The sequence below is a fragment of the Triturus cristatus genome, chromosome 7 (genome assembly GCF_964204655.1).
Source record: "Triturus cristatus chromosome 7, aTriCri1.1, whole genome shotgun sequence".
In the NCBI taxonomy this organism is placed as follows: domain Eukaryota; kingdom Metazoa; phylum Chordata; class Amphibia; order Caudata; family Salamandridae; genus Triturus; species Triturus cristatus.
The window spans coordinates 1003687783-1003709006 of record NC_140590.1 but is presented as its reverse complement, the minus strand read 5'-3'; the positions used below and the strand labels follow the sequence as shown (position 1 = coordinate 1003709006).

The 21224-nt window shown below is 44.8% G+C and overlaps 1 protein-coding gene across 2 annotated transcripts in view; it reads left to right on the top strand.

Annotated features, from left to right (window-relative positions):
• The window catches only part of LOC146810995 (organic cation/carnitine transporter 2-like), a 596936-nt gene that overhangs the window by 172256 nt on the left and 403456 nt on the right, over positions 1–21224 (top strand). For both annotated transcript variants that reach the window (XM_085618046.1, XM_085618045.1), the window contains exon 2: positions 10343–10446. In XM_085618046.1, the coding sequence (XP_085474172.1) occupies positions 10343–10446 (104 nt within the window). The remainder of the gene's footprint in view (positions 1–10342; positions 10447–21224) is intronic.

Below are 21224 nucleotides of genomic sequence, written 5' to 3'. Positions count from 1 at the left end.
GCCGATGCCCATGCGCACTATGATCCAAGGGAGGAGTCACCTACCTCGTGACTTCCAAAGACTTTCCAAGACAAAAACAAGTGCAAACATCCGGGCCCAACACCTGATGGCGATCTATGCATAGTATGTAGATCTGCAGCTCTACATGCCAAGAACAGATGCATACTGGTAAGTAGCATATTCCTTTCTAAATTCCATTCAACAGTTTTGACCAAATTAAAACACTTTGGGCCTCATGTAGGTAAATAAATTTTACCGGTTCTTAAATACCGAGCCGTACCGAATCGGTAAATTAGAATCGGTAAGTTACATGTAGGTAAAAATTCGGTAACAGTTACCGATTCGGTAACATTCGGTAAATACGAATCGGAATTCACCGAATCGGAAAATACCGAGGTGGTATATACCGAATCGGAAAATACCGAGGTGGTATCTACCGAATCGGAAAATACCGAATCGGTACGTACGGATTCGGTAAATAACAGCACATGACTTGACGAAACAGCTAATCCTGTGCAACGACAGCCCACCCAACCAGGAACTGCCCACACCCAGGCAGGTGTACACAATTAGCCGAAGTGGCCACACCCAGGCAGGTGTACATAATTAGCCGACCCTGGAGAGGCTCGGAGTGCAGAGGAGAGGCAGGGAGCAGTTGCATGTGCGAGCGGGAAACGAACAGCATGTCCAGCCAGAGAACACAGAAAGACGGAGGGGAAAGGAGGAGGAAGCTCAAATTCAGCCCCAAGGAACTCCAGGTGCTGGTGGAGGAGGTGGTGAAGCAGCACCAGAAGCTGTTTGGGAGGCAATCCCTGCAAGTGCCTGAGGCCGAAAAGCGCAACATATGGCTGGCCATCCAGGCGCAGGTCAATGCTGTGGGAGTGACCCACAGGGACATTGAGGTCCTCAAAAAGCGCTGGTATGACCTGAGGATTGTGACCAAGAGGAAGATGGGCGACATCCAGAAGGAGGCCAGCCAGACCGGAGGTGGAACCAACAGGGCACCTGCCCTCACCGAACTGGAGGAGCTGGTGGCGGCCACACTCGAGCAAGAGAGCGTCGTGGGTCTTGGGGACGCCGACAGCTCTGCCAGAGCCGCAACACAGCAAGGTAAGACGAAAGCACAGCAATGTAGCCGCCCCTACCCCTATCCCACATCCCCCATTGTGAAACGAGAATCACACTGCAGTCCACACGTGTCAGTGCAGACAGGCAATGCATTCCGGGAGATGTAGTCAGGGCAACACTAACCATGACGTAAATGTCACAGGGCAACAAGGCATGTCACGCACTCGAGGCACAAGGAGACAGAGGACAGATTGGAATGTGAAATGATTTATTGTGACGCTTGCAATGCAGCCCTTCGGGGACACTGAGCCAATGTTGTTTTTCTGTCCACAGATGTGACATCATGCAGTACAGGGCATGCTGCAGGGGAGACGGCACACCGGCCACAAAAATCACCTCTAGCCAGCACGAGTTCAGACCAGGGAGCAGGCCCACTTGCAGCCGCACCACCTACGCAGCCAGCCTCGCCGCACACAGAGCCAGCATCACCTCACCGAGAGCCAGCATCACCACCACCAGAGCCAGCATCGCCACTCATGTTCGATTCACCGGCCACATCTCCGCTTGCAGGTGTGAGAATGAGGAGGCGTCCAGCAGCCAGGCTACGAGCCTTTGACACCTCGTCAGACGACAGCATGGGCCCAGAAGACCGCACCGGGCCCCAGGAAGGGAGCCATCCCACTGTGCCCCACACCTCACAGGCAGCACAGACGGGAGCGAGAGGGCGCCGCAGGTCGCGTGTCCAGAGTCCACCAGCACCCACTGACGGCCATGGTGTCTTCTTGGGGCTCGAGGGCCAAATGTTGAAGCAACAGCGCCTGCAATCAAAGGCAGTAATGTCAGTCCAGAGGCACATGCGGGTGATGAGGACAAGCTTAGTCAACATGGACACAAACATTGGCGGCATGGCTGCGGGCATTCGGGACATGTCCCAGTCAATCCAGCAGTTGTGCAGCAAATTAGATGCTGACATCGAAGCACGGCGCCGGGAACGCCAGAGAAGGGACACTACCAGCAGGGCACTCAACCGTCTGGCAACTGCGACTTCCCTACTTTGCCGGCGCTCTGTGACGATGCAGGAGGGCCTAACACAGTGCTGCAGCGACCTGTCTCGGGGGATGGTGCAGGTGACAAGTGCACTAGGGGTGCTATTGACTAGTCAGGCGTCGACAACTGCTGCAGGGGATGCTGCGGAGAGCATCGACACCAGCAGCAGCATCACACCCCCCGTCCCCGAAGCACGCAGGAGCAGCAGGCGGCTTGGGGTTGGCTCTAGTGAGGATGCACAGGCCGTGCAATCCACCACTGCAGCGCGTATGCGCAAACATTGATGTGGCCCTGCTTATCCACTTGCCATTGGGTGACGTAACCCTGGACATACTCATTGTATAGATGGCATATTGCCAGATTGGCCTGTTCATGTGTTCATGGCGTGGTGCCACATTAAACTACGTCATGACTTCTCACAACTCGCTGTGTCCCCTCACTTACTCAGAAATAGTTGCATGTGATCTCTGCCCGTCTCTCTCTCCCATCGATTGCAGTTGGCACTCTAGCTGCGCTGCCCTCTGGCTGGCCTGACTCATCCTCGTTGTCCTCAAAATATGTTAGTTCCACATCTGTACCTTTTTTCGTGGCAAGGTTGTGCAGCATTGCACAAGTGGCAATTATCTTGCAGCAGGTGATGGGTTTGTACTGGCGTGCGCCTCCGCTCTTGTGGAGGCAGCGGAACCTGCTCTTCAGCAGTCCAAACGTGCGCTCCACCACATTGCGTGTAGATTTGTGGGCCACGTTGTATCGTCTCTCACTCTGGGTTGCTGGGTGTAGGTAGGGAGTGAGGATGAATGAACGGCATGCATATGCACTGTCGCCTGGATGAGTAAAAGGGAACCATCAGTTACATGCCTCTATACACTCTGATTTGCAGGTTTCAAGGGGCGTCACTGTTACTTACCCAGCAGGTATCCCTCTCCGAATTCTCCGGCTCTCAGTCGTGTGTAGATCCCACTATTCTGGAAGATGTAAGAGTCGTGGGTGCTCCCAGGAAACTTGGCAACAATATCTGTGATGATGTTTCCTGCATCACAGATCACCTGCACATTGATGGAGTGGGTGGACTTCCTGTTCCTGTAGATGTGCTCTGTCTCAGCTGGTGGACAGATTGGGATGTGTGTACCATCAATACAGCCGATGACATGGGGGAACTGTGCCATGTGATAAAAGTCTGTTTTTGTTTTCTGCAGTGCAGCCTGTGTGTTTGGGAAGCTTATGTAGTGGTGCATTCTCTGCATCATGGCATCCAGGAACTTCCTGAAGAAACGTGACAGGCAACTCTGGGATACCCCACCCACCGCAGCTATCACCACCTGATAACTGCCGGATGCCAACAGATGTAGGCTGCAGAGCACCTGCACATGTGGGGGTATGGCGTGCGCCCTTCTTATTGGCTGGTCCAGGAGTGGGTGAAGGTCCCTGATTAAGTCCATGATGGTTTCGGGGTGTAGCCTGTACCTCTCATGTATCTCTGCATCAGTCAGCTGGAATAGTGTGATGCGCTGTCTGTAGATTTGTTCCTCCCGTCGCCACACCCTCAGTCCTGCTGCCTGTAGACGTAGACGCCTTGTAATGACGTACATGGCGGCCATGTTGTCCACGCTGTTGCATTTTGGGATTGCTTATGTGCATTGTTGATGGTTACCACCTGCTTTCCATCCGTGTTAATTACCGACTCTTATTTACCGATTTTCCTGGATTTCTTAATTACCGACTGCTCCTACATGTCATTTTAAGTTTTTACCACTTCATATTTACCACTTCATATTTACCGATTCGTTAAATGTGTCTTCGGTAAATATGAATCGGTATTTTAGAATTCGGTAACTATGAATCGGTATTTACCGCCTCATATTTACCGAAAAGTGGTTTTTGGACTCCTACATCTCACTTGTCTGAATACCGGTCGGTAACGGCATATTTACCGAAAATCGGCCGTTACCGACCGGTATTTCGCTACCTACATGAGGCCCATAATGCTGAAGCTTCTTCTTAGATTTTATTCAGTAAATTGGTATCATTCTACCAATGGTCCCTTGGTAGCAAATCATTTTTAACCCGAACATTTATTCAGCCCAATGCATTTCGGGTCAATCATGGCCCTTCATCAGGGGTCTCATCAACATGTTCTCTAAATACAAAATGAAACAGGAGACTATTTAAAACAGTCCAAAATATTGACACAATCTTGTCATTAATAAGCAAACCACCTAAATAAATGAAGATAATGCAAACATGTTGAAATGCCATACTTGTATCCTCCTTAGCCAACAATGAACAACTTACTTTTCAAAAAGCCGAAAAAGGGGGACATTGGTAATAATGGACACGAAATGCTATGAAAGAAATGTACTGGCTCATATACAAGACACAAGCATTTACACAAAGCTTGATCCGGATCCCACAAAAACGTATCAATGCATTCTCCATCAAATACTATCAAGAGCATTAGATATGGATTGGATTAATAAACACTAAAAAGTATTTATATACAGATCATCACGTCGACCCCAATTGTACATGCTTCTAAAAATCCACAAAAATGTCACAACCACCCCCCTTTTAGGCCCGTTGTATCAGCATGTGGATCAATCTCTGAGCCCATCGGAAAATACTTGGATTGCTTTTTACAACCTATAGTTCAACAATGGGAAACACACATGAACGATACTACATCATTTTTTAACATGTTGTCTACATTAAATACGAATGGCATTGAGAATTGGTGGTTATGTACCATCGATGTGACTGCTCTTTATACCTCCAGTCCCTATCAAGAAGGTATAGAAGCCATAGAATGGGCCTTGTTGAAACAAGGAGATTTTGGAGCTAATAAAACCTTACTGTTAGAACTGCTACACTTCGCATTATTTCACAGTTATTTTGAGAATGACTCCCAGGAAAGGAGACAATAGGGGCTTGCACTAGAGAGAAGTGTTACCTTCCTCCAGCAGGAAGCCACAATGGGGTTGGCTCAAAAGGTGAGCTTCATAGCTGAAGTTGCCTTTGAAGTGCAATCAGGGAACTCTTGGGAGAGGGACAGCCCCATTGTTTAGGCAAACTAGTTGACACTTGGGAAGCAGAGGGCAAATCTGTTGTCAAACAGGTATTTCAGGGGCATGTAGCCCCCCTTTGTAGCAACACCTCTGGGTTGGGCTAGGGAGCTCTGGCTGCCAAGAAAGAGCTCCTGCTATCCTGGGAGTAGGCAGAATGAGGCTTCCTGGGATAGCCAGATGCCACACTTCCTAGAAAGTGGTCATAAGGAGGGAGGGAACTTGGTAGCCAATTGGCTATCAACTGCATTTTACCCTGAGGTCAATTTCTGTACATAAATAGGGCACCTGTGACATCCAGCACTCGGATCTTGATTGAACTGGATGAAGGACCGAAGGACTACCCTGCTGCACCAGATTCTTGGTGAGGCGAGGCTGCTTTGATGTGTACTGCACCTGCTGGCTATCAAGGAGAAGGACTATGTCTGCTGTGTCTTGCTCAAGGAGAAGTCTTCTCCAGAACTCAGCCTTCGCAAAGAGACTCCAAGGGTCAGCCGACTGACCACCTGGTTATAGCACAGGGACAAAACAGCTGAAGAAGCCTGCTAAGGGCGAGTGGTAGCCCAGAACCCTGAAACGCCCCTCCCTTTCATCGTGCAACACCAGGTACCCGATGCTCCAGTGGCAACTAGATTTCGTCCAGAGCAGAGAGGACTCAGTGGGACATCGAAACTTGTGCCCAGGGCCCCCTCATCACCTTTGTGGCCTGAGGAGTCCCTAAAGCAAGACCCCCGTTGAGCACACTGCATCCACAGCATCCTTGAGCATCTTCAAGCATTCTGTATCCTTAGCATGAGGTCCACTTCCACAGGAATCCATTGGACAAGGATAAAGCACTTGCTGAAAGACTGCTTCTTCCGTGGAGGTAACTTGTTTCTGAGGGCTTTGTTGGTCCCCCTGACTGGCTCCCTGCCCACTGACCACATTAGAAGTTGCCCAACGTTTTGCTCCAAAAGATTCTAATTGTCAAATTTGTTGAATTTTTCAATGCTTGTTCATGGTTGAGTGAAATGCTTTTATTTACTATACCTTGTAAATTCTATGTCTCCGGAACCCTCTAGTGGATCTTTGTCATTATAGTGTCTAAAATTACATACAAATACAGTCTATTTTCATAATTTGGTGTTGGATTTCTGTGGTGTCCTGTTGCTTTCTTTGATTGTTTTAGTACAGTTTAAACGCTTTACACTTGTTCCTTTGTGTACACAGCTGCCCAGGTTTGAGCTGAAGGTTTAACAAACTAAACCTAATGGTTCTAAAGGGGATGGTGAGTGTATTACACGGTGAGGTCACACAACCACAACATATAAACACCCCATTTCCTCACAAACTGTGAAAGACTATAATAATACAGTGTAAAAAGTAATTTAAAAAAAAATTAATTTCAAGTTACAACAATTTTACAGTATATGTGATATTCAGAGACATCATTTTCACTTGCTGATGAAGACTGAAAGCCAACCGAATCAATAACACAATATCTAATTCTGTAGCCAACACTGCTTTGTGGCTGAAGTAATGCTCTTCTTCAGGGCCGAAAATCAGAATTGAAGACCGACCCCAGATTGATTTTTGTTCTTGATTGCAGCAATGAGTAAATTCTGATTAGATTATTTAATCCCATTCCTTCCAGAGTACGCCCTTAGGGACTTGACGTACACCTAAATTATACTGGGTGATTAAGCAATCTGTAATGTTTTATTGCAAACTGTTTCTCAGCCCATCATGGAAGCATCTACGTGTATGGAATGTTTCAACAAGTTCTTGTCACCTCTCTAGTTGCAGTTTAACATATCCCAGCTAAGAAGCAGGCCTTGCCATTCAAATAGACAAGTAATACTACATCCCCAATTTACAAATTCCCATGGTGCTGTTAAATACAGATGTGAAATTATTAATATGGCTTTACCACAAACTCTGTAATGGAGCCAAGCCCTTGATGTACAAATAAACTTGATTTTGATAATTGTGGAGGTTATGGAACATGGATCTTAGAGCATGATGATAAAAGAGAGTGCGGTGCAAAAGTGAAGTGAGATGGTTTATGCAGTTTGAAAAATTGTGTAGTTATATGTAGACTGACACAGAATTTGAACTGGCAGCAAAAACTGGATTTTTATTAGGGGTGGGCAGAACATTCCGTTCCGCCTGGGGAATTGGTGACATTTGAAATTCCGCCAATTGCTGTATGGTAGAATGTTTTCTTGTTTCAAAGCTCCAGAACGATAAGTTGGTGAACATGAATGAGATTTGGCATCCCTAGCGAGAATTCTGGTCGCTAGGAGGACATCCGCTGAGATGTTTCAAACACAGGCCATTGCTACCGTTTGCTGTCAGTGGGCTACTGCTCAAGTAGAAAATCTATTCGAGTGGCAAACAAATTGGGTCAAGTAGCCGCACCTTTTGTGGTGCCATTCACACTGATTCTGAGCACAGAAAGTGCTACCAGAGCTAAATCACTTCACTCTGTGGAATCTCGTTGAGTTTTGATGTTACTCAGCGGAATTTCGTGGAGTCCTATTCTGCCAGTTCCTCTCACCTCAAACCTTTAGAGAATTTCAGTAAACCACATTTTTTACGGTCAGGAAGGGAGGGAGGCAGAGAAGGAATCTAGTTCCTTTGCTGTACTTCTGCTTTTTACTCGATTAGCACATTTTAGGTCCAGTATTGTGCCATACTCTGCCCTGCTAGTTTGAAACGTCCCCAGTCACATCTGAATCTGTTTTTATGATATCTAAAAATCACAGGCACCCTAGAAAAAAAAGTTGGATGCTGTCATTCTGTTTGCACAAAAATCTTATCACTCCAACCTAAAAACATAGAAAGCAAGATAACTAGATACATGCAGTAATACATGCATGTGCTATTGAACAATCTCTTTCAACAACCTTGAGGTAGTTAATGTGATATTTTTGTCATGCTATATATTATGATATAGTGGGAGTGTGACAAACTAAGAAACCCTGATTGGGGAATAACGTAAAGGACAGTTAATGAATCGGCAGTGTTGTAAGGGGAGGGGCTCCATTCTTTCCAGTGGAGCACGTCTGAAAGTATTCCAGCTCATGGATTGCAGAAGCAATCACTATGCAGGTATTCTTCTAAGAAGCCATTAGAGTTTTTCAGGCTGGGGCGTCTTCTGTCACTTCTCTCCCTGCCTCGGCGCAAGTCCCCACTTCTCGCAACCCACCAGCCAACATATTCATTTGGCTCAAGCCTGGTCGGGCTGCCTTGCTGCTGTGTGCATATTTTATTTTTTTGCTGGAAAATGGCTGATCACTGTTGATAAACTCCCTGTTGTACAAGGTTTTGGATAGTTTGGCTTTCTCATACTCTGGTTTCAACACTGCGATGGTGTCAGCTGTTGTCCACGGCATGCTATTGCAATTTACTGATGCAGTCTTTGTGTCTGCGCTCAGGTTAGAAGATGCTTTCACGGCTATCAGGTCAAAATGAAAAGCTTATGGAAAGTTCCTGAAACATCTGCCAAATATTCTTACAGGTTTGGCTGAACTTGTGGAGTTGGGGGATGTGGTCTGGTGGGGCTTGTTAACATGCATGGGATGGAGGATGTGCAGACAGGTATGCCTCGTGGTGTAATTTGTTTAATGTAGGCAGTCTCCAGCAGGTCGTGGAAGGCGTCTTCCATGGTCATTCAGGATGTGTCTTTCTGAAAGTTGAAGTTGTCAATAAACGTGGATAGACAATTAATGATAGGCAACACAATGCTTTCATTGTAATCTTTGTTTAAAAAAAGAGAAAGTGCTGGTCCCCAAAACTTTGCAATGATTCCTGGTCCCCAGATGAAAGTGCTGGTTATACCCACTGGCAAACATGGGCAAAAAGTGACCTATTCACAAACTGCATTTTGTAGTATATGAAGTAATTCTACTGTAGTACTACAAAATGCTATTCACAAACTTATGTGTAGAGGCCTCCACCTCTTCTATCGTTAGGTCGAGCATTCAAGACCTCTTGTATATACTTTAGTATATACTTCTATATTACTATATACTTATACGTGTATGTACTTTGTGGGATCTGGAGATCAGCCCCAGGACTTGTCTGCTTCCGCTTAGGGACTTTTTTTCTGTTCAACTGCCTCTATTTAACTGTCTTAATAGAAAAGGACCAGTAGAGGTCAGTAAAATACCAGAATTTCTTTCTGCTGAGGGACTTTCTTTTTTCAATGTTTCTGGCAACTGCCTCTATTCAACTTCCTTGATAGAAAACGACCAGCAGAGGTCAGTAAAATACCAGAATCACTTTAGTATTCTCTAGATTTCCGTCTATAGAAATGGTCTTCCACGAGCACCCGTAGACAAATTTTTTTTCAATTCTTGTATTTTCTGTGATAAGACCACCGAAGTCCCTGATTTTATATTAGAAACAGAGCTTTGGACTATACCATTTCCCGCAGAAAGGCAATATTTCTCTCCCTGTGTGTCACGCAGTGTAGTGCTTACTTTCCCTCCATGTTAAAGAACAGTAGATGTTTCAGCACCCAGGCTAATGTGCTGCATAGCTAAATAAATATAAGGTCCCAAAGGCGAGACCGATTGCAATATAAATGTTTGTTTTTATGTTGTGATCTTTGCATGAAGTATGCAGTGGCAATAGTAGTTGAAAAAATCCGACTGTCTGAAATTGCCTGCCATTGTAACATTGAAGAAATGCCGAACTTGGATAGAGTAAACCGGCTGTAAGAGGTACACACACTGCATATCCATAAGTATTATCAAATTCTACTCTTGGGACGCAGAAACCTCCTCTAATTATCTGTGTTGGCCTACTAGGATATGAGAGACAGAACCACGGAACCTCCCAGCATCAGAAACCTTAGCGTGACGGGGAAACAATTCAGATTTGGGACTCTTGGCTGCTACTTTGCGCAATCACTGCTATAACTTTCCAAGTGTCTCTTTTTCGTAAGAAAGCTGAAACGTCAAAAAACTTTCTCTCCCACCTTAGGGGGTTAAGAGTCTGGTGGAACTACTACAATTTTAGTTTACAGTAAATGGAGAAAAAATGCACCATTGATGTATCTTAATTCAGAAATTGTACAGCTGACTTATTTGTCTTACTTATAGTAATTTGTTTTAATGAGCAACTTATTTGCATTAAAAACATTAATAGCTAATTTTATGTATTTTCTTTTTCTTGTGCAGTGGAACCTGGTTTGTGACGATGACTGGAAAGGGCCATTAACCTCCTCATTATTTTTTGTGGGTGTACTCATTGGGTCTTTCGTCTCAGGGCAGATATCTGACAGGTAAACTGCATATGTGTTACTTGCCTTATTAATTATTTGAAGTTTGGTTTTCTGGTGTAGATGTTGACCTGACTGTATTATTATAATGGAAGATCTATATGCTCCATTTAACTAAGCTAGGCCCTGATATTTTATCATTTTCCTGATGCTGTCTTAACCCTTTCTCACAATGAAATTGATTTATTGGTGCAATAGATGAATAGGTGAGTGGCCTAGAGCATGGGCATTGAATTGACAAATGTGTAAGTGTACAACTGTGGCATCAGTGAAGAATAGTCTTTAACTGTGCCATCACTTGAGTGTATGGGTTGCCACATATCTGTGACCACCCTTGCACTTCATTATTATATTTCACAATCGTGCATCCTTTCATGCACCCACCTACCCAGTCATTCTTCCACACACATTTTTACTCCTGTGTCCATCAATATATTTGTCACCCATTCATACTAACTCATCCATTCATCTATACATACATGCAACTAATCACTCAGCCGTTCATCTTATCCAGTTACTTACTCAAATTACACATTTATCTACCCTGTGGCGGACATCCACGATTTACTTTGTCAACTGGGCCGCCCATCTAAGTTGCAAAGGCTTCCAGAAGGCCTTCTTCTTGTCACTTCCTTGTCTGGCCAGATCCAATTTGGAGACTGCCAATACTGAAGACTGTCAGTCCGAAAAAGTGGGAGGACTTAATTCCGTCCATTTTATACAAATTTGCCTCCTAGCTAATAAAATAGAGTAGAAAAGGAGCAGTCCAGCGGGGCCAGTGATATTTTCTGCAACGCCAAATATTATTAAAGATAGATTAATGTTAACAGTACAACCCAAAAAACTTGTCAAATCACTGACCTCTCTCCAGAAACTGGCAAGAGCAGGACATTCCATAAACATGTGTATATCTGAAGCTGAAGCCTTGCCACATTTTTTACAACTAACTGGCGGCCCATTGGAAATTAGTGACAACTTGTGAGGAGTAAAATAGGCCCTATGGATGGTAACTAGATGGTTGTCCCTTTTTTCTTTTTTTTTTCTTTTTCTTTTCCAGAATCCAATGATTATGCCATTTAACTCTTCGGGCTAAGCCGTGTACTACCAGGTATTGTGGTGGTTCTTTCGGCGAATGTCATCTTGCTCTAAGAGCTTGGCAGAAGAGAAATCTCAGCGTTCTTCTTTGTTGATCTCCATGGTGTTTCTGGTACTAGCAGGCGGGGGTTCCATTTCTAACAGCCTACACTCCTCAGTTTCTGAGAGTAAGTACAGACACCTGGAGTGCAATTTGAAGTGAGATTAATGGCGAATGAGGAAATAAAAAAAAAATTAAGAAAATGTATCTACCCTGTGACCACTTTTTAGGTTTCACCTGCTGCTTGTGACATCTCTTGTATTTAATATATCTTAAAAGGAGGCTCTTTTCAGTTCCCACTGTGTTCATTCCCTTTTGAGTGGAACTTTTTTTTTTGTTAACCTCCCCTTGCTGCACGCATTTACGATACTTCTACTAACACGTTTCACGCTGTTTAAGCCCCATTCACTGTCAAGATAAGATCTCTTCCCACAGAAAAGGCAGACAGCTTCTAACAGCATGCTGGAATGCTTGCTTTTTATTACTAAGTTGTGTAAATCAGATGCTTTAGCATTAGAAAGTTGGTGGTATTTCCTATTCATGCATTTGTACCTTTCTTTGCACTTTGTAGGAATTATTAGATGTACTTTTTTCTACTTAATCTATTTGGTCATTATAATCAAATTCTACATGTTTTGATAAACATTGCACGTTAAAATAAAGTTAATATAAAATAGCTTGCCATATTTTCCTACTAAACAAGCAGCCACAAGTGCAGTAACCTTGCAGTTAAAGGAGACTTGATTTTGAATGGTGCAGCAGGTGCAGTGGCACTGAGGCCAAAAGCTCTTAGGACCCCACTAAATCCAGATCATTGCTAAAATGTAAAACTAAACAGGCAGTCGCAAATGCACTTACCATGCAGACAACAGGGTCATGATTTCAAGGGTGCAGCAAGTGCAGTAACACCGAGGCCCAGAGCTCTAAGAACCACTCTAAACACCAAAATGTTGCAATATTTTACTGCTAAACAGGCAGTCACAAGTGCAGTTACCTTACAGGCAATAAGGTCCTAATTTGAATGGTGCATCAGGTGCAGTGGCACTGGTGCCAAAAGTTGTCATAACTCCTCTAAATGCCAAATATTGCTATATTTTACTAGTAAACCGGCAGTCACAAATGCAGTTATCTTTCAGGCACTAGGGGCATGATATGAATGGTGCAGCGGGTGCAGGGGCACCGGGCCCAAAATGTGTCAGAACTCCACATAATATTGCTATTACATCAATTCATTCTAGTAATTCCCTCTCTAATTTAATTTTTCAAAATGTTGCTATTACTTACCCGCACCATACCTCTAGTAACAGCACAATATGTTGCTTTTTTGTTCATAAACAAGTCATGAAACTTTAGCAGACTTTCTATAACTTATATTGTACAACTACTCAGCAAGCTACAACTTCCAACAAAAAACTCTTATTATTAATCACATAGGCAAAACCGAATGCATTTACCAATGATTGTTTAATATGACATGTGTCTCTGAGCTGGGATTTCAGGGCAGAAGGTTAGGTAGGCCTCCCTCAAGGCTATGGTTTTCCTGATGTGCCCAGCTCTGACATCTGACTATAAGGCAAAAATATTTTTTACAATGGCACTGCATGAATTTATATTTGAAACAACTGGTGTGTGTGCAATAATGTAAATTAAATGGTGACATTTCAAATGTAAATGTGTACAATTAATTTAGGTCTACCCAATTGCAGCATCATGCAGTCAGCTGCTGTACTGCAACCCTAATATTCAAACTGCCTAGCCACATGGGTCATGCTGTGCAAAATTCATGATGAGCTCTGTGATAACAGACACTGCTTAATTTGAGCCGGTCTATTCCGGTGCTCAGTGCTGGCACTTAGTCATCAACACCAGCGCTTTTCATGAGCACCAGTTAAGGACACGTTCAATTATAGTATGCACGGGGAGATTAAGTGATTTGCACAGAATAACAAGATGTTGAGCTGACGCCGAGACTCAAACCTGGTTCCCCAGTTCCGAAGTCAGCAGCTTTGGCCATTACACCACATCCTATTCCCACGTTCATGGTTAGTAGTTGGTTCTGTTTCAGGCGGCGCTAACAGGAGAAATGGACTGGTGCAAACTGCCTCCTGATGAGTGCCCCGGCACAAATTAACCACTGCATCAGACTTCAGCCTACAAAACAACTTAGGTTCAACCCTGTCGGAAACTGTATACCTCAATCATCTATCATTTGAATCCTGCCATGGAAATCATCTTCGTTCCATAAGTAGCCTTTTCACATCATTTCAAAAGACAAAACCCTTACTTCAACTAATCAGAAGACAGCACAGTAAACATCACTACCCTGCAGAGGCCAGCATGCCTCAGATTTCTGCACTGTGTTGTGGGTGAAGAGAGTCCCCTGAGCTCTGCTAAGTCTTCTTCAGATAAATAGATTTTTTGCTTAAAGCTTTTTACATCGCTTTGAGAGATAATTAATCACCTTTTGAAAATAATTAATCCTTACTGAACAGCGTTTGCATTGTTTCTCTAAAGCAGTTTTTTTCAGAACTTGTGGGGGAAAATAGGCTTCACTCAGAAGACCCTCACAAGGATTGCATTTATTGTTTACATCTTTACCACAAGGGCAAGGGACTGAAAGAGCTGTCATACATTTTCCACACAATCCCTCAAACACAGCGAGGTTAAACTCTTACTATGGCTCCAAGTCCAGATATATTCCCTCCTCTGTGATGAATTTGAAAAACATCAAAGAAACCATATAAATAGTTAGTTCTCTTTAACATCTGAGGAGATGCTCTCCACTTCTAAGGAACCCTCAGAGGCAATACACAAAAAATCAGACAGAAACCAAAGTCCAACATTTCAGGTCGCAGGTTTCACGAAGATAAATTCTTCAAAACCCTGACCAGCCTACCTAAGAATCTCATTCGCCCCAAAAAATTGAGTCTTTTGCATTAAATCCAAGATACAAATCGTTGATATCTGTACCGCCATGGTGATGAATACAGGCCCCAGCTAGGCCCGCAGGACACAAGGGTTCGCTCTCCTGCAATGAAATCTATAAGGAAGTTGGCACGGAAACTGCAAAGTACAAAGACAGAGTTTATTAACCCTTAAGGGTGGTCCTACAATCCATACAACACCCTTCAGTATTGCATAGAGTAGCACACAGAACTTGCATACACGGTCCCCTTTTATACACAACAGAGGGGCTCATAAGTGGGTGGATACAACATGAGGCAGAGAATATTACCTTTTATGGTCATTTTCGATACTGAATCAATATATGGGCGAAGCTGACACACTCCTCAAGCCCGCGAAAACATGGTCAAGAAGGACTAACTGATAACAGATGTGGTCAAGTCTGGGCATGCGCCAGATGGACAAAGGAGCTATCTTTAGACTGTTACTAGGCAGATTACAAGAGCAACTAACACGAAGGTAGGACTCTTCTCGTGTTGAGCACGTGGAGACATGACAATACAAAATGGAGTCCAAACTTTAGTCAACATAACAGAAGAGACATGCTCAGAGACAAGAGAATTCATGTCTTCGGTAAATGCTTAATCACATCGTTGTTTCAATTTACAACAGACGACCCTTTCAGCATTTACTGAAGACATCCGGTTTGTTAGGATAATCATCGTATATGTCAATTATCATCATTTCCTTTATTTCTTTAGCTAAATGTTTCTGATAAGTGACATCAGCAATAGCTTTCTTATCGGGAATACAGAATGATACACATAAGGAACAGAGCAAGGGACCACATTGAATACAGATGCAGCACGAAAACAAAATTGCTACAATGATACAGAGACCAGTTAAAACTTTCCATCCCCATGCGGTGATCAATGCCCAAAACCATCCAGAAAAGGTCCAAGTGCCGTTTTCTGTATGGATTTCAGCTGCAATTTTATGCAGTTTATTAATGGCGTTATAAACTGATGGCGTGTGATCAGGAATAAACACACAACAACTACTTCCAATAATTTTACAAGCTCCACCTCGGTCGGCTAACATAACATCTAACACCATACGATTCTGCAATGCAACAATTCTAGTAATTTGCAATTCTTCCGTAAGATTCCCAAGAGCAGCAGCGGTTTGATTTGTCACAGCCTCTACCACTCTTGTTAACCTTCGAACTTTCCTACTATTTAGTGCAGCTCCAACAAAGAAGAACAATCCTAAATTAAAATCAATATACTGCTGCAGGCTGGTGTCAGTCTGATCCACGTCATCAATTGATAGAGTACGTTTATACCTATTTACAGTCACATTGTTCAACAATTTCAAATCTTTATGATAGGATGCTGGTGCTAAGAATACAGGAGGTAATAGGAATGCCATATAACATACCCCGGACCAACCAGCTGGCAAGCGGTAATAACCTTTATTTCCACATACAAAATATGTATTATGGGAGGCTAAGAAGGTACTGTTAATCAACCCATCAATATTCAGAACGGTAATACAATCGCTAACGCCAACAGGAATAAAACCCACACTCTGGACACACAGGTCCGCTTGAGCTTGTGCCACTTGAATCACAAATCTGTCTTTTCCCACAGTGTCTCGAGTGTTCGTGAAAATATAGGGAATCGATTCATTGTCCGGTCGATACTCTTCCCACTCCCAAATTGTCCCATTCGCTTGTGGATATCCATCTTTATCCTGGTGACATTCTTTATTGAGTCTAAAGAGTAATCGTCCCACTGTGGGTTTCCGAGTGGCAAAAAGCAAAGTGTACCATGCTCTACAAGAGCCATTATGAGAGAAAGGAAGAGGTATGAACGGAGTTCCTCCTTTCTTCTGGTGAGCTGGCATCATGCCACATATCCAACAGTTCGTGGCATTGGTGGCAACATGCGTATGATGCAACATCTGGATAAAGGTATTATTCAAGTAAGACTGGCGATGCTTTAACTCTTGATACGGTAGTGTATAAAAGTAGTGCTCCTCAGGCACTGGAGTAGTCAACACAAGTAGTTTTCGAGCGGGAGTCACATCCTCCACAAACCATGTGGTTATCCCAACAATAGCTACCGTAAGCATAAAACCTGATGCACAAAGGATTTTCTTTTTCTCCATGTCAGAATAAAGAGTCAATATCTTCCTGAAGCTAAAAGGTTTGTCAGAACTCTTCCCCTTGGGCAGCGGTCGATTTCTTCACCAGCGGGCCAAGACGGGTGTCGCTACACTAATGCAGGGCTGATCCCCCCCCCTTGCCTCATTGGCTCTCCGTTTCACTAACCCAAGGGCCGTTCTGACAACATGTCCCGGTACTGAAGAATTCACTTCCTTGGCCTGAGATGATATCGCTTTCCTCCAGGAGTCACGTGGTCCGGGAAGAGCTCCTCGGTGTCGTTCGGTTCCGCAGCACGGCCTTTCTCTGTAGTCAGAATTTCTCGTTGATCGGTCAATACAGCAGGCTCCACCAATCCGGGCGGTACTTTGCGACAATGCAGGGAATGGATCCAATTCTTTCTGTTGGAAACTCGCACAGCCGTCCTCGTTGCCAGGAGGACCTGCTCAGGACCGACCCATCTTGGCTCCAAGCTGTTCGTCCTGTCAAAAATCTTCACCATGACATAGTCGCCAGGCCGGAGACTATGTCCTTCACCGGTGGACCGATCAGGGAGCGCCTCCAGGACCTGTTGATGAATAGAAACCAAGTTATCCGTTAACTGCGCCAGATAATCATTCATCATTACACAAGGTACATCATACACAGTCTTAGGTTTTGGTGGACCCCAAATGTTCATTGGGCGTCCAAAGACAATCTCGTACGGTGTAAGACCGGTTCGAGAGTGAGGTACCGATCTAATTGACAATAGCGCCAGCGGTAGAGCATCTGGCCAAGTCAAAGACGTCGAAGCTTGGATTTTAGCGATCTTGAGCTTCAGTGTACCATTATACTTCTCAACTAGCCCCGCAGATTGAGGGTGAAACACTGCGTGGAACTTCTGGGTGATGCCCAGACCCTTCAAAACATACTTTATAACATCCGCTATAAAGTGGGGTCCGTTATCACTCCACAGAAGCCTACAAACGCCATATCGGGGGAAGAACTCCTTCAATAGCAGCTTAGCGGTAGTCATTGCAGTATTGTCTTTCGTAGGGTATGCTTCAACCCATTTACTGAAGCCGCAAACCACTACTAGAACATACTTCAAATTGTTACAGCGCTCAAGCTGGATGTAGTCCATCTGCAAAACCTCAAAGGGTGCAGTAGGTGTCACAAATCCTCCTGCTGGAGTTCGAGTACCCTTTCCTGGGTTGTACCTCAGGCAAATCATACAGGTCTGCACCACCCTCTTTGCCGTGCTAGCAATCTCTGGATGCTCCCAGACTTGGGTAAGCAATTTTACAATTGCGGAAGCTCCAACATGTGCTAGCCCATGTGCCATTTGAACCATAGGTTGTACAAAAGCCGTGGGTAATTTCCATCTATCCATCTGCTTATTTCTCCAGCAACCCTCATCATCCAATTCTCCCTCACTGGACCATTGCTCCCGTTCTTTATCAGAAGCGGTCCTTTGCATTTCTCGCACTTCTTCCTTCGCATCGTGCCATCTTTCTACCTGCGACTTCACTACATACATGGCAGTAGTACCGGGCTGCATCGCAGTCTCCCGTGCCACCCGGTCTGCTAACGCATTCCCTTCTCCAACTTTATCGACTACTTTCCTATGGGCGCTACACTTAACGATGGCAATTTTCTTCGGATATGTCAATGCAGTTAAAAGATTGTGAACTAACTCCCCATGCATTATCTGTACTCCATGTGACGTTAAAAACCCTCTCTCCTTCCAGAGCAGGCCGAAATCATGCGCTACTCCGAAGGCATACCGGCTATCTGTATAAACATTCACACACAGTCCTGTACTGAGCTCACATGCTCGTGTTAATGCTATCAGTTCCGCTGCTTGCGCTGATTTCTGTGGTATGCGTGCTGTCTCCACTATTGTTTGCAGTGTGGTAATTGCATACGCTGCTGAAGTTGTACCATCTGGTAGCTTCAGGCATGATCCGTCCACCCACAGTTCTCCATCTACATCTGGAAAGGGCGTATCCTGGAGATCAATACGACCCTTTGTCTGTTCCTCAGTCACAAGAATACAATCATGCGCTTTCTGTGCTTCAGACTGAATCTCGGGGTATGGCAACAATGTGGCCGGATTTAACGTTACGCACCTCTTTAACGTAATATGAGGAGCCAAAAGCGTCAGCTCATATCCCGTTAAACGAGCACTGGTCAAATGCTGCGTCTTTGTCTGATTAAGCAGGGCATCAACAGCATGGGGGACTAATACCAACAGCTTATGAGATAACACAATTCCCTCACTTTGGCGTATTGACACAGCTGTCGCCGCAACCGAGCGAAAACAACCAGGCAATGCTCGGGCAACAGGGTCAAGTACAGCCGAAAAATATGCACAAGGGCGCTGCTTGTCGCCGTGCATCTGTACTAAAACTGATAATGCACATCCATCTTTTTCATGCACATACAGCGAAAAAGGTTTTGTATAATCAGGAGTTCCTAACATTGGTGCTGAACAAAGGGCCTGTCGTAATTGCTGGAAAGCAGCGTCACACTCATTTGACCAAGGAATCGGAATAGGTGTGTCTTTTGTCAAAAGGGCTAATAATGGCTTAGCTATGTGTGAAAACCGTAATATCCATTGCCTACAAAAAGAAACAAGACCCAAAAATGCACGCACGTCCTTCTGTGTGGACGGCGTCGGCGTGTCCAGAATTACTTTGATACGATCTGGAGTGAGTGCACGCCCCTCCTTAGACAAAAGGTGACCCAGATAAGTCACCTTTGGTCTACAGAACTGCAATTTCTTCCGAGATACTTTATGATTGTGGGATGCCAAAAAGGAAAGCAAGGACAACGTACTCTGTTCACACAAGTCCGGAGTGTCGGCCGCCAGCAAGATGTCATCGACATATTGAATGAGGGCGACACCCTCGGGAAGAACAAAGGAATCCAATTGTCTTTTTAAAGCTTGACTGTAAATGCTAGGGCTTTCTGTGTAGCCCTGAGGGATTCTACAAAATCGATAAGACCTATTATTTAAAGTGAAACCAAAGAGGTATCGGCTATCGGGATGAATAGGAATCGAAAAGAAAGCATTTTTCAAATCAATGACTGAAAACGTGGTCGCCGTAGGCGGGACCAAAGTAAGCAACGTTGTGATATCAGAAACCACTGGGTACTGGGGTATCACGATCTTGTTCACTTCTCTCAAATCAATTATAAACCGATAAACTTTGGCATCCGTATCCTTTTTCAAAATGGGTAGAATCGGGCTATTACAGACGTTGTAGGGAACTTCCTCCACTACTCCCACCTTAATCAAATCCTGCACAATCTGTATAAGAGCCTCCTCCCCCTCCTGGGAAATACGATACTGTGGGAGGCGTGGTAGCACCGCCCCCTCCTGGACACTAATGTGAACAGGCGGTATCACCATCTGTCCCACGTCAGTATCCGAAGTGGCCCACAAAGTACGAGGGAGGGTCGCTAACACAGCATCCTCTGCAACCACACACATCCGTTCAGACCGAGGGTAATTGTCATTCAGTATCACCCGTACTCCAGCAGGGGAGCAGCAGATCGTAGCTCTGAAGTGCTTTAACATATCAAGGCCCATAATGTTGTCCGGCGTGTTCGGGGCAAGCAAAAACGGACAGGGTGCAGAAAAAGAATCAACCTGAAATGTGAGGGGCCGCGAAAGAGGGCTTCGGGAGAGTGTACCGTCAAACCCTACCGATGTAACCATTAAGCCAGATGGGGGAGCCCTCGGAACCAATTGTTTAGACAGCGCACTACGAGTCGCTCCTGTATCCACTAGGAACTGATCAGTAGAGCCCAAAACCTCAGCTGATACGTAAGGACCCTTCTGATCAACCGGCACCTCAACTGATTCTAACCCCCATCCAACGCATTCCTATGCATGCTGAGAATCATGGTACCCAGAGCGGTCAATCCCCGACACTTGATACTGGTTTTGTCGATCGAAAACATTAGGCCTATCTCGTTGCTGCCCGGCAGGGTCAAACCGAGCGTGATCGTTAGAATTCCCTCTAAAATTCGAGAAACCCCCTCTACCTCTCGGGCCACCCTGATTATGTCCCTGACGCGAGGCATGCAACGCCGAGCAATCTCTGGCCCAGTGTCCCGATTGCTTGCAATACGCACATTGATTCCTATTCAAATCAGATCGGCCCGAGGGAGGACCATAAAATCCTCCCCTACCTCTTATTAACACCCCGTCGGGGTGGGCCATATACTTGCGCTAACATCACCTTCGTTTTTAAATCTTTCGATTTCTTCTCCTCCTGTCCCTTCGCTTCTTGCTCCTGACGCTCATAATACTGAGCTATAGTCAGGAGGGCTGTCGGGGTCGCAGAAGACCAAGAACTCTCACTCGCTTTGAGACGGGCCGCAATCGCCGGCAATAAATTCGCCACATATTTATCAGCAAAGAGGTGTCGACCCGTATCATCCGTAAGCGACTGACCACTAAAATCATGAAACGTCTCCTCAAAGCGTGTAAAGAAATCTGCGACTGACTCGTCAACTTTCTGCTTACACGAAGCTAACATATTCCAGTCAATCTTTTTGGGGGGGATGATTGTCTTCAACTTA